The sequence below is a fragment of the Thamnophis elegans genome, chromosome 4 (assembly GCF_009769535.1).
Source record: "Thamnophis elegans isolate rThaEle1 chromosome 4, rThaEle1.pri, whole genome shotgun sequence".
NCBI classification, from domain to species: domain Eukaryota; kingdom Metazoa; phylum Chordata; class Lepidosauria; order Squamata; family Colubridae; genus Thamnophis; species Thamnophis elegans.
In genome coordinates this window covers 111,271,400-111,285,589 of record NC_045544.1, presented here as the reverse complement: position 1 = coordinate 111,285,589, position 14,190 = coordinate 111,271,400, and the positions used below count along the sequence as shown (strand labels likewise).

Here is a 14,190-nt window from a genome sequence, read left to right as displayed (position 1 = left end):
ATTTGGAGAACCACCAAATACCACCTCCAGCTGGCCACAGAATGGGGTGGGAATGGAGATTTTGCAATATCCTTCCCCTGCCACACCCACCAAGCCCCTCCCACAGAACCGGTAGTTTAAAAAAAATGAATCCCACCACTGCATGATAAACAGCAATTTCAAGTTAAACAGAAACATAGTCAGGGTTCTGGATTGGTCTGCAAATCTGGCTTTTTTTATTGTGCTGTGTCTGGACTGTTTTCACATTTTTCAAGCTCAGTATTGGAATAGTCACAATACTATCTAACACTGATCTAGAAAATTCTTAAACCTAAGAACCAACCAAATATGGGATATTGGTAATGAATTCTTCCATCATTAGTTTTGACATATAAGTGGCTATAGCACTGTTACACATCAGTAACATTTTATTAATGTTTTACCAAAGATTGATTCTTTGCTGTTTTCAATCACTTATGCTAGTGTTAACCCCAAGAACGATCAAAAACCTGACTTTTGTGTTGAATGCATGTATTTTGTAATTGCTGCAAATGTCTTCCCAGATTAATTTCCAGCTCTCTTCATCAGGCTGGTCACTTATCACTGGACAGGATACATGTTCTCATTTTGTTTTTTAAATGTGGTACTGAAAACATTTTCATTTTTCAGGAGGGTTGTTTTTATTCATTTTCTAAGTTTAATCAGCTTTATAATTTTTATTTAAAGTTAATAAATACTTTTACAGTATCTATTTACTGGCTACGGGATCTCAAAAAGCTATGCAAGGTGAGAACTTGTTATTACTTAGATAAGAGGCCATCAGCAGATCCTAAAGCTGTGTTCAAGTTCTTTCAGACTCTACGGTTCTATGGAACAGTTTGAAAAGCCCCATTCTTGTTCATCCTATTGTATTAAAATACCATACAAATCCAAACTGTATTAAGTTTTCCCATTTTACTTACTCTTGGATTACATGAGACGTCACATGGATAGAACTGATACCAAGGATATCAGCTGTAGCCCATTTGTTGGGAATTGCCAAATGTGGGGTTGGGAGTGCCATGTTTTCTGTTTTATTTAGCCATGTCATGTATCTTTCTATTGTGCAAAAAGAAAACTCATACTCATTGCTCAAGATTGTCCACAAAATGGTAGCATGCTTGCTCCTTGGAATTTGTACTTTTTTTTAAAAAAAGAAACTTAACATGGTTACCCATCATGAAGGCTGTAATAATACTGCAGAGAAAGACTTTTCAATTTATTCTCCTGACCAGCTGGGAGGTTATGGAAGGAAGGAGACCAAACCGGTCCAATATCTTTAAGGAACTTGCAGAGGGAGAATTTTAAAGGGAAAATATTGGAAGAATTTCATCTCACCAAAGCCCTGTGTCCCCATTTCCATTCTTATGTTTCCTTTCTTTTGCCTGAAAACCATACTGGTAAAATCAGTGGTAGTTTTGTACCATCTACAGGACTGGGAAGTCAAAAAAGTCAAGATATATGGTTCTACCTCTTTAATATGGCCATTGCATGTATATGATACAAAGAGATGCAACTTCATTCACACAGCCATGGCCTTCTTGACTTTCTTAATTTTCTCCCTGCAGATGCCTCATTTTAGTAGCACAATCTCAGCATGCTTCAAAGGCTGCACATGGCATACTAAGGGGGATATCTGGGGATATCCTCAAACTCCATTATTTCAAAAAGAGAGGGCAGTTTTGTTCAAGATTAGAGTTCTAGAATTCTGGAAAGATGTTGTGGAGGGGACAGCGAATGGCCTTGAAAGACAGCGGGAAGATCTGTTGTCGAAGCAATGATCAGACAAGCAAGTCTTGATCCCATTGCAAGAAAGAAACTTAAGAGAACCCAAGACTATTGCTAATCCACCTGAAGATAAAGTGACAGCGGAGGGAAACACATTTAGATTTGCAAGATTCTCTTACTATAGCTTTTCTAATAAATAGCTTTAGATGTATATGGAACTGGTTTCTTAGTCTGGGCTCACAGAGGCAACTTTTTTTTCTCTAGTATTTGGGTAACAATTTGGGCACCCTGAATTCTCTGAAGCATGAATTCTTTAAATGCAGAGCTGCCTCTAGTCTCCTCCGCGAGCTGCGCTGGCTACCTGTTGATCTCCGGGTGCGCTTCAAGGTCTTACTTACCACCCATAAAGCCCTTCATGGCAGTGGATCTGCGTACTTGAGAGACCGCCTCCTGCCAATTACCTCCCTGCGACCTATTCGATCGCACAGATTAGGCCTCCTCCGAGTTCCATCTGCCAGTCAGTGCCGACTGGCAACTACGCGGAGGAGAGCCTTTTCAGTAGTAGCTCCGACTCTCTGGAACGAGCTCCCCGTGGAGATTCGTACCCTCACCACCCTCCAGACCTTCCGCACAGCCCTCAAGACCTGGCTATCCCGTCAGGCCTGGGGATAAAGATCGTAACCTGCTCCCACCCGAATGATGAATGTTGTGTTTTATTTTTACTTGCACTGTTTTCATGTTTGTTTTATTGTCTTGTACCCCCCTTTCCCTATAAATTGTAAGCCACCCTGAGTCCCCTCAGGGAAAAGGGCGGCCTATAAATAATAAACTCTCTAAACTCTCTAAAATTGAAATGCTGGATTAAGGCGAAAGCACCCGATATCTAGGGAGCTCATTAAATATATTATGTGGGAAATACACAGAGCTTTCCAGTATATCTGCCAATATGGAAGGAGGTCAACCTTTTCACGATGAATCACAAGAATTCACTTAAATGAATGAGAGTTGAGGAACAATTCAGTCAGGTCTATTTAGGACTACTTAAAGAATATGATCAAATAAATCTCTAATTTCCAGCAGCTGTTTTCCAACACTGATTATACATTTATGAACAAAATCTTGCCCTATTCATGCTTTCAGGTACAATGAAATTCTAAGTATTGTATATCTTGTGCCTGGCACCAGATTCATTGGAGTTGTTCTTTGTAAAGTTTACATTAATTGCAGATTCAATGAACTAGATATGTTATCAATGAAATTAACTTTAATAAAAGATATTGAAATCTGAATGAAAATAGTAAAGAAATTATCAGAAATGGAGTCCATCCCTTACACTACTGCCTCCATGTATCTAAATAGATTAACCATCTTTACCTAAATTATTTAAATATATCAGCTGAAATTATCAAGAGCATAGAATAACACACACAAGAATTATCTTAACAATCCATGTTTAATTCATTTATTCTTTAATATATATAAAAACATTATTTGTAGATTAAACCACACACATTTGAGGAACAAATTAGAAAAGCAGAATGATATAAACTAGCTAATTAATCACTACATTACCATTAAACTGTTAAATAACTGATTAACACAGAAACAGTTGATTTCCATCAATGTAAGGAAGTTCTACCAATAAAAATGCATGGTGAGGAAGGGGATAATCTCTAAAACATACATGTATACAGTGTCATTCCAGGCAAAATAAGACATAGAAAAGAAGATAAATTTTACTTTTAAATGCAAAGTTTTTTTTTCCTCAAGGATTTGATAAAAATGGAGCATTACTAATACAAAACCCTTTTCAACAAAACTCTCCCAGATCTTTTGCCAGTTGTGTAGATGAAGAAGTTTTAAAAAATGAGAAGATGGGAGAAGTCTTAATGTTAAATTAAGTTCATACAACAATTCAGGTACTTCAAGATTTAATTGGAGTCTGAGAATGTCCTTCGGTTGGCTCCTTGTAAAAAAAGCTTATGAATAATCTACAATATTTCCCTTTCACACTGAATTACTATAGACAGCCTTGGAAATTAATCACCAAAATCTTTCTGTCATAATTATTTACCTACCAAACTAAATGGTAGGTTCATTTCATTTCAGTAGTATAGCATTCATTCCATTTTGCCATGTTAGACCAGCGTACAAGTCATCTGCCCAGGTTTTAATAGATATTTACATTTTAGTATAATTCTATTAAGATCAATGAGATTGCAACAATGGAAACAGTTAATGGACCACTAAATACAATCCATTTTTCAAAATGGCAAAACATATGGAGTTACTATACAAAATCAATGCACTTCCTTATATGGAGTTTCTCTTAAGAGACTTAAATTAATGATCCATTTGAATTTTCATTGAATCCCTGATATAGACATCTTAAAGCACACCATGAGGAATATAAGGAATATGCAGGCTCACTTTAAAAGCAGGAATTGGCTGAAGCAGATGTCACTCAAGTGAACTTCTTGCTAATGAATCTGCGTTTCCTGCTACAGAACTGAGTGCCAGAGAAGAGCAAGAAACCTGTGATTTTTTTTTTGACAAATCCAGAATGTGTAGCAACTGGAGCTAGTCTGAAGTTTGCCAAGAAGGGTCAAAGCCTAGCACAGCACAACAGATCAGACAACAATTTGTCACATAACAATTTAATCAATACTAGCCAAATGGGCAAAGAAATGAAGGAAACAGATTACTGAGCACACAGGAAAATGTTTTTCAAGTACATCAAAGAGTTATGAGATTTAAAACAATAATCCTAAATTACAGAAACATCTCCCATTGAATATTGGTAGCCCTTGTTCAGTTATCAAAACTGGAGAAGCAACTTGATTGTTAAGCAACTACTTTCACTAAACGAAGCCCAACTGTGTTTATGATCTTATCGAAGCTTCACTTTGCATCCTTCACTGGGAATATCCTGCAGAAGCAAGGCATTTTGGATTATTTATTTTATTTTATTTCTATAGCTTCACATCTCAGCAAAAATGATTTTGGGCGGCTCAAAATTCAAAAACATTATTTGGATTCAATGGAGAACTGAATGCGATGGCTGAAATTGTCCCTGAAATTGATTTTAATTTGTCTTAGAAATACTTTGGATAACGATGGCCAGCTTTAGTAAGAACCTTTTTTTTTTTAATGGAGAAAAAACTTGTACAATAATTTTGACACTGAAGAATTTAGCATGTTTAAAAGGGAATTCTAAGTATGTTTAAATATAAAAGGAAACAAATATGTTAGTGCCTTTGGCAAAGGATGTATATCAAATATAAATTCATAAGGCTACTACATCTCCCAGAAATCAACTACTTTGGAAACTATCACATAGAAAAACAGCGTTAAGGGACAGTGTTTCCCCACATGCATTTAAAGATGTCATATCATCAAGATAGGTTACTTAAAATAACTGCATTTTTAGAAATACCGTACAGGCTGTTACACTTCTCTGAAGCCAAAAATAAATCTCGTGATCGATAATACCTTCCATGGTGTATATCTCTCACCACTTATAAAATATCCATTAGGGGATGAGAAGGGAATCAGTTTTCCCTAAATTATAGGTTCTTTGTAAGTTTATAAGAAGCCAAGAGAACACCACCCTCCAGAAAAGAACACTCTACATAGACTTTTAAATTCAAAAGCAGCTTCTGGGAGGGGATGAAGTAGATGTAACAGGGGTATTAAGAAAGGTGTTTTTAATAATTATCCTAATCTAGATTACCCATCTCTTTGACATTCTTTGTTGACAGTTTAGATCATAGTCCAAAGCACAATAGCAAATGTGCTAAGACTATTAGCTCTTATATGTAACCCGCTTGGGCGACGATGGCTGTCAACTTATCTGGAAATCAGCTTGTTATGGGAAATGCCTGACTCCTATTTTCCCCCCACTCTAAATTCCCCTGATGCATTTAGATTAGAATTAAAGGTATATAAAATAAGTGAACCATCATCACCCTGAAATGTTTAGTTCTGATCTTGAAATGATTTGTACACTTCTCGCTAAAATTAAAATGTTATTGAGGTTAACTTCACTTATTTGGACACTTGAAATGCATTCACAAATGCTCTTATTTGCACCTGGTGCTTCTTTCTTGGTTGTTCCCAAGCATATGACACCTCTTCCATAGGCAAGGAAAAAAGACAAGATCCTGAAAGACGCAAAGGGCAACAGCCAAACTGTATTGCTTTAAAAAAAACAGAAAGCTAACATACATTGTGACTGATAGACCCTTCCTAAAAATTGCAATACCATACAGGCACTACAATGAGAATTAGCAAAGTGTTGTTCAAACCACATGCAATTCTTCTGACCTACATTTAGTGATGAGATTATATAGCCTCATTGACCACTGATTATGACAAAATCACACCTTATGATGAATATGATGAAGTCCCACCTTGTTTTGACCCATTTTGTCCTATTGCTATAACCAATTCTGAGTTTGTCAACATATGCCAAACTGAAAGAGATGATAGGTGGTTTGAAACATGAGACCCTTGTAGAATTTGAAAAATGTAAGAGTTGATAGGAGAGGGACACTTTTAAAGAGCTACACATTCATTTGATTACTCTAATTAGGGCATATCTTACTGATATTTTAAGATAAAAATTTCTTTGGCAGAGACAACAGGAAGATGAGATGATAAGTGGCCCAATCCAGAAGGATAATGATGCTTCTGTGATCACACCTTTGACATTGTTTCATATTCTGTTTCAGTTTTGGTAGTGAAAAATCTCTTATGTGAGCCCATGGAAACAAATGGCAATTGAGCAAAGAGCAAAAACACTTGAGAAGACATTCTGCATAACAAATTGAATGCGTACACACAAACAGAGCTAAACATCTGAGTCTGCTTAGCAGTGATTTCTTGAGGAAATGCATTCAAGGGCATCTTTGGTTGAAAGACTCCGTAAGTGGTCATGTATATTTCCTGATGTCATTCCTCTGTAGTTAGACCAAATTTGTAAGTATTATTATGCTATATCAGCTCTGTCAGGGCCCCTCAGTTTGATGAAAAAACAAGGATTCTTTAATTTAAGTCAACGTACTAAGGTGCCTGGATGCATCACTGAAGATGTATCCTTTTAACTGGGATACAAAGACACTTCTGAAGACAGATGCTCAATAGTTAGACTGGGTATAAAGAATGTCAGCAAACTGGAATAATTATCTAGAAAGTGACCCCCAAAATTATTTCAGTTCAAGGTGGGAAACCCAGAGAAAAGGAAACTCTCTGCTAGCAAACTGATCCACAGGAGAAGTCTCATCTCTCTGACCTAAGAAATGCTGTAATTATTGTAATATGTAGCTGTTGCATCTGCAAGGACAGAAATTAGGCTGGTTTCTGAGGAGTGTGAGCTGCTTGCTGTCTGAGAGACCTGGACATGTCCGTTGACGGTGAGCCCACTAGGCTCTGGATGTCCAGGGGCACTGAGATACTGATCAAACTCATTGCGGTCCATCTCCTCTAGAAGGTCGTCTTGACTCAACTGATCCAGGCTATCGAAGTTCTGATGCTCCGGGGGAGGTGAGAGCTGCCCAAGATGGTTGTGGAGGTTGGGGACTTGGAGATTAGGAGGGAAAGCTGGAGAGTAATAATTTCCTGTGGGAGGTGCTGGGCAACTGGAGGAAGCAGAGTGCATCGTGGAAGCTGATTGAGAGACTGGCATGTGACCCAAAGAGTGGTTGCATTGGAGAGGGCTGGTGGCATATTCTAGAGAATAGGTGTCTCCAGACATACGGGGATGACGAGTGTCTTCAGGACAAGGGGAGGAGAAGAAACTCTGCTCAGGATCTATCACATCCAAGGGTGACATCTCAGGAGGAGTAGGCAGCCCATATGGATATGTGTCCATCGGAGTACCTGTGTTATTGCTCTGGACCTCCTGGTATCTCCTGAGGTTTGGCATTACTGAGGCAGTTGAATATTCATCCCTCTCACCCATTGCTCGGCTGCACACCCTCTTCTCAGACATGTGGTCTTGGTCCCTGGAGAGGCTACTCAGCAGGAAGCCTGGTTCCACCCGCTTGCAGATCCGCTTGACCTGCTTCTTTCTTCTGGGACGATATTTATAGTTGGGGTAGTCTTGCATGTGTTGAACCCTCAGCCTTTCTGCCTCTTCAACATAAGGTCTTTTCTGGGATGCGGTTAAAGATTTCCACGACTTGCCTGTAAGGAAAAAGAGAAGTTTCCCTTTTTACATTGGGAAGGATGAATTAAGACCCTCCCCATCCATTGGAGAAATAAATTGACATTTATTTGCTGCTCTCCACTACACCTCTTCATATTATTTCATTTCAGACATAGGAACATGCATTCAATCACAAAAACACCTTTTGTTGTTCTGCAAAACACCATAGATATAGCAAATGCTAATATTTTGACTTTTGGGGAATGGCGGAAGAATTGTTCCCTGTGCAAAATTCACCCAGGCTCCTTTGGAGTTGGGTAGCTAATAGATTTAAGTAAACAAAAATATAGGAAATGGAGCTTACATAAAAAGAACTTTCCACTGCATCATACCAAATTGAGCCTTGCTCTTTTTTCCTCATGTGTTTTCATACAGGCTCACTTTCTTCACCTCTTGAGGCAGCAAAAGTGATGCACATCACTTTGCATTTGCCATTTATCTTGCAAAACACATGGAAAGTGTTGGACCAAGTGAGACACTGTTCCAATGTTTCTTGGTGAGCCAGTGATTTCCCCCCTAAACAGAATTAGGTGGTAAAAGTAATGGTCTTCTTTGATCCAAGACTCCAGGTTAATTTCACGTAAGATTGCCCAAAGAATAAAATCAATACCAGAGATCCTTTGGTCCTCACCAAAATAAATGAGCAGTTTACAGCCTTCTGAACAGCAGATCTTAAATTAGAAATGTTCAAGACAATGCATTTAGCCAGAGACATAATTACCCTGTCTGGCGCTAGCTTGTCCTTTAAATGCTAGACTTTAAAATATTACAAACCTTACTTGTTGGATTCATTCATTTTTAGTTATTCTGTTCAGTTTTTACTGTCCTGATTTATTTTTGTATCCAATCCATGTTTTTAAACACTATAGCATAGGCATGTTATTTGTGACCGTAAGAGTAAGCAAATCTGCTCATTTAAAAAAAAAACACCCTTCCCCCAAATAATTTTACAGCCTTGAAAAACTTATTTTAGTTTTGATAGTTGTACTGTTTTCTAACTCAAGTGTGGGGGAAAAGTTGTTTTCTGAAATTACGATCAGAAAGGGCTGTATGGGACCCAGCAGGCTACAGATTGTCATTTCCTATTTAAAGAATCAAATATCAGACACGGGTAGTTTTATTTCTCGTACTTACAGGACAGCAATCCCATTTCACTGGAATGTTGTGAAAATAAAGCGAAGATTGTGTATTCTGCATATGGAATTGGTTGCATAAATAGTAACGAAAATACCAGCTCATGGGATTCTGAAAGCATATGAAAACCCTACTGGACGACAAAAAAAGTCTCGGCACTTATGTTCCTCATTGGCTAATCTAATGTTTCAGGGAAGCCAGAACACAAAATAAAAGGGCACTGGGCAGGATATTGTCACCACTCAGAATGTGCATGTATCTTGCTTCTAAACATGGATATTCTATTTGACTATTAACAGCAACAGCCCTGAACCCATATAACTATCCCTTTTTTAAAAAGGCAACTTAACTACTGGCCTTCATGAAATTTAAGGCTAAGGAATTTCTTTAGTCAACAATAATCTGGATGTCTTTTTAATCATCTACGCACAGAAGTCGTCCATCAGTTGACTGCATTGGGCCAGCTTTCCCAAATTTAGACAACTTCCTTAACATGTGAACTTCAATACAAAGAATTATCCAAACTCCACTGTCTAAGCTAAGAATTATAGGCAGCCCCCACACATCCGGAGGGCCTGAAGCTTGGGAAAAAGAAGGTGGGACATTCTTTGCAAACTTTAAAATATAAAATAAGACTATTCAATTTTTGGACATTTTACATCTTTTATGAGAGAAGTAGCATGTTTCTAATATAATTCTTTATCTTTACTTGAGGACAGAATAATTGTATGAAAAGTAAAATACTAAAAATAAACACTGGCATGTAATAATCCTCATGAAGTATGAGGGCATTTTTGTTTCCGGAGTGCTAAAAAACACCACCAAATTCCAATATAAATTTTAGAATTTTTCATATGTTTTTGTTTACCAAAATAAAATTTAACCTTGAAAAATGTAGTTCACATTCATATAATAGATATTCCTAGCAACCAAGTATGTTTAGTGCATCAGGGAAAGCCCTTCAAAGCAAAGGAAGTATTAGCTAAATATAGGCAATGAAACTTTAAAATGAAGACTTTCTGATATTATATAAGAGGTATAAAAAAATATGTGATGGGAAAGTGTGTACATTATCAAAAATTAATCAGGAGTTTCATTTCCAAGGCTTACCTACACTACTTATGTAAAATTGAAGGTTACAATAGTAACATAAATACTTTGCAATAACAAAAATGTGAAAGGATTATCAATCTTGAATCTGAATTGTTCTCTCTTCCCATGAGTCAACATGGAACACCATCAGAATGTATGTTAATTTACCAATCAAAGCCAATTTAATTTGCAAGGAAAAAAATGTACATCTCTGCTTTGGAAACTAAATAGCTTTTTTTATTTCTAGTATGTTAGACTGAAGTTTCATTAACACTCATTTGGGGAAATGCCTAACTAAATAAAACAAGGTTTGTTTCTGAGTGGGAATGTATAAGATAGTACTATTAATGTATTTGTATCATGTAAAACCACAAAGAGGCTTTTTCCTCTCTTAATACTGAATGATAGTATTTGTTGCTTAAGTATATTCTTAAACACTTCCTTCAAAATAAAGGCTTGTATATAATTTGAACTTGGAAAAATTAAACTCAATTTACATGTGAGATTTTCAACATCTCACAAATTATATTTCAAATACCAGTTTGGAGAGCACTCATTGCAAAAAGTTTCACATTTTGTTGACCAATTCAAAATATAATAGTCTTAGCCACTCATGTAACGAAAGCAACCATTCACAATTGCTCCTGTCCTGAGGAGAGAAAAAAAGCATAAGGGAAAACAACCCCTAAAAACTAAAAAACTATCTCTTTTTCGCTGTTATATATTAACACAGTTAACTCATCTTGAATCTGCTGCTCAAGGATGCAAATTAGGTAATTTATGCAGATAAGACAGGTATGTATCATTTATCCTCAGCATAGTATCTCTGGCTATAACTTATTTATTTTAGCTGAAAAAACCTTCAGTATTCTATGACATTATTAAAGTTATTTCCTTTAGAGGTAAACTTTGCTATATTCTACAAAAGGAATAACCTGAATGTCGTCATATGTGGAACACAAATTTGTAATCCATGTCCAATTATTTTAGGAGAATGGGACCCATAGCAAAGTTCAAGAACTCCAGTAGGAAATAGGTCACTATGTGCAAATGTGATTCAATGGTATTAATTATAAAATACCACATATTGAATTAAAGCTTCATAATGCTGTATTGTACACTAATACAAATGGAATAATCAATGATTATCAAGAAAAATATTGGGTTCACACTGCTATATGAACATTTACGATATTCAGCAGCGGTGGGGAATAAAATACAAATTTTACTTTGGGAAATATTAGGAATTTATTTGTTATTTATTAAATTTATTTGCTGCCCATCTCATCATAAGGAGACTCTTGGTGGCTTCTGGAATGGCACTGAAATCTCCATCAACAGAGTGATCCTTTTTGCAGAGGTCTAGTGCAACCACATTTGCAACGCTGTGCTGTTTACATCTCTAGGTTATTGACTTGAGTATGATATGTCAACGACAAAAAAGGCAAAACTATGCAAAGTTGTACAGGAACCGAACGCCTATCTCTCCAGAGGAAAGACTTTTTCACATAGAGAGAAAAATGACATATAGATATGTGACAAAATTAACCTTCCTTACACTGGGGAGGAAATTTATCTCACTTAACACTGAGAAATAACCTTTGGAATATTTTGCAATAAAAAATGTTTTAAAATTTAGAAGTTCCCCAAGCATATCACCACACCACATTGTGCAAGCCTATACCTACTAACCGGTAAAGAAATCCTGTTAGTATTAATCAGGTTACTTTCCAAGGAAAGATGGCTAAGCTCAGGTAGCATAAACCTAAGATAGTGACCGTCCCTTTGGAAATTGCTGTAAAATCTCCATTTAAAAGAATGAAAAGCATTTGAATGAGCCCAGCAGCTTTTAGAAATGCCAGGAAATACAGCACTCTATTACTACAATCCCTACTGCAGATAACATCTTGGTAAATTCAACGAGGTTTATTCCTATGTAGCATCCTAGAGGATTTCACTATTGCGATGCAGTCCTATAAAAGCCTGCTCAGAAAAATGACCTACCAAATTTAGTGAAGTTTATTTCTTGGTAAATGGGCATGAGATTGTGGTTTAGACTGCATTATAGCTAGGTGTTAAAACTGAAATAGGAATACCACATAATGATAGAAATCCCCGCTCCCTAAGTTTTAATCAGTTCCAGGATATTTCTAAATTGCTTTGTGGTTAGAAAGTTATATTTGGTAACTTCGTGTTGGTTTTGAAAAATAATTTTCTCCTTATTGATTTTGTTTTTCTCCAAAATACTTTTGCACTTTTAATGTTGATGTCTTTTTACAGAGAACGCTGCTTGCAAAGTTAAAAAAAAATTTTTTAAGCGCTGTCTAACTCTGTAATGAATACTAGGAGATGCATTCCACAAACATTCAAAAGAATATAATTGAAAGATTCCCATTATTTGTTTTTATTAATTTTTTTCCAGATTAGCAGTGTGTTGTTAGTGTGGCAAATAAACCATCCAAATCAAGATTAAGATTTAAAAAACAAACAAAAAAATCACATATAATCATATAATCAAATTATATCTTAAAACTCCTGGATAAAAAATAGGGAAAATACATTTCTGTTTGCCTGCAAAACTCCTATTATCCTTACTTTGTTGATTATTACCATGTTAGAAACTTTTCAAAATTCATTCCAAGCGATCTTGAACACACTTAGAAAATATTTTTTCCCCACATCTGTAATTCATCAGATTTGCAATACATTTTGAAATTGATTTGCTTTCCTTAAATAAAATTAATTTTGTCCAATGGGTACGGTGGTAATTCAACTACCAATGTCAGCAATCATACGAACAAATGGCATTCTTTTAGAAAAGTTAGCATCTTTTAAATTTAGATACCCGAATACATCCTCAAGAAGAAATTTACAGAAAAAAATAAGTTTTCAAAGGCGCTCTTTTAAAGAGCCGCTGCTTCAGATTTTTTTTCAGCTACAAATAATGAATGTAAGAGAATTTCAGCTAATGGGGCTCTAAGTTTAAATAGCCTAAATCCAAGTCTCCGAGAAAAGAACGGTCCGGGGGCGGAAAAAAACCTGTGGTAACGAACAATCCTAAGGCTACGCTTTCTAAAGTCACGAGACTTCTTCCCTCTGAAATAAATCTCTTCCCCCATTTATTCCAACGAGAGAGGCGAAATGCAGCAGATTTCACCCTTCAAGAATAAGAATTGTAGGCGCCGCACCGCTCCCCAAAGTCACGGAGAATGCGGAAAGGTTGGTCCTAACTACCCGTAATTTTGGTTTTCCCAGGCCAACCCGCAACCGAAACATCCCGGCCGGGGTCATTCGGCGCTCGGCACAGCGAGCGACTTCGGAAACCCCGAGTGGCGCAAAACGCGCCGAGTCCCGCTCGCCCAGGCGGGCTCCGCTCACCCAGCATCTTGCTCAGCTCGGCGTTGTGCAGGTCCGGGTTCTGGACGGCCAGGCGCTTCCTCTCGTCTTTGGCCCACACCATGAAAGCGTTCATGGGGCGTCGGATGCGGCTTTCGGGGTTGCCCTTCTCCGTCCGGGGCGCCGCGGAGGCTGAGCTCCCGCTGCCCCCGTCGGACAACTCCAGAGCCGAGCAGTCCAGCCTCTCCGACCAGGCGAAGGAGCCCAGCAGCGAAGCCATGCCGTCGAGGCACGCGGGACTCCAGCCGGCGGGCTCTCCCCCTCCCGCCCCCTCTACGCGCGACCGCGCAACCGCCCACCCTGAGGCCCCCGCTGCCTCACCCCGCCGCCCCAGCAAGCGCTTTTCCCGCGGCCTCGCTCTATTTATGAGCTTCTATAAGCTTCCTCCGGTGCCGTCTGGGAAGTGGCCGGCCCCGCCTTGAGCGCGCCCTCCGTCCCTCCCTCGCTTCTTGCCGGAGGGTGAGGCGCGAGGTCGCGGGGAAGGCGAAAGAGAGGCGCGGGCGGAGTAAGCGGGCTGCCCGCCGCCTTCCCTTCGCGCCGAGTATAGGTTTAAACAAACAAACAAACAAACAAACCAAAACAAAAAAACAGTGCCTCTGAGCAAGCACTGAGTG

The 14,190-nt window shown here is 38.1% G+C and overlaps 1 protein-coding gene across 1 annotated transcript; it reads right to left on the bottom strand.

Moving 5' to 3' along the window:
• Nucleotides 1–3,849: 3,849 nt before the first annotated feature.
• On the bottom strand, nucleotides 3,850–13,828 carry SOX7 (SRY-box transcription factor 7). The gene is made up of 2 exons (XM_032215987.1): nucleotides 13,559–13,828; nucleotides 3,850–7,932 (listed from the first exon to the last, which is right to left on the bottom strand). Exons 1-2 carry the CDS (start codon nucleotides 13,794–13,796, stop codon nucleotides 7,040–7,042), a joined length of 1,131 nt encoding a protein of 376 aa, XP_032071878.1. The 5' UTR covers nucleotides 13,797–13,828; the 3' UTR covers nucleotides 3,850–7,039.
• Nucleotides 13,829–14,190: the final 362 nt, after the last annotated feature.

What these genes read in the sequence shown, in the direction of transcription:
- SOX7 (XM_032215987.1), bottom strand. Translation starts at nt 13,796, where the DNA reads ATGGCTTCGCTGCTGGGCTCCTTCGCCTGGTCGGAGAGGCTGGACTGC. An exon ending in CGAGCTGAGCAAGATGCTGG is followed by an intron (nt 7,933 to 13,558) that starts GTGAGCGGAGCC and finishes TTTTCCTTACAG; the next exon opens with GCAAGTCGTGGAAATCTTTA.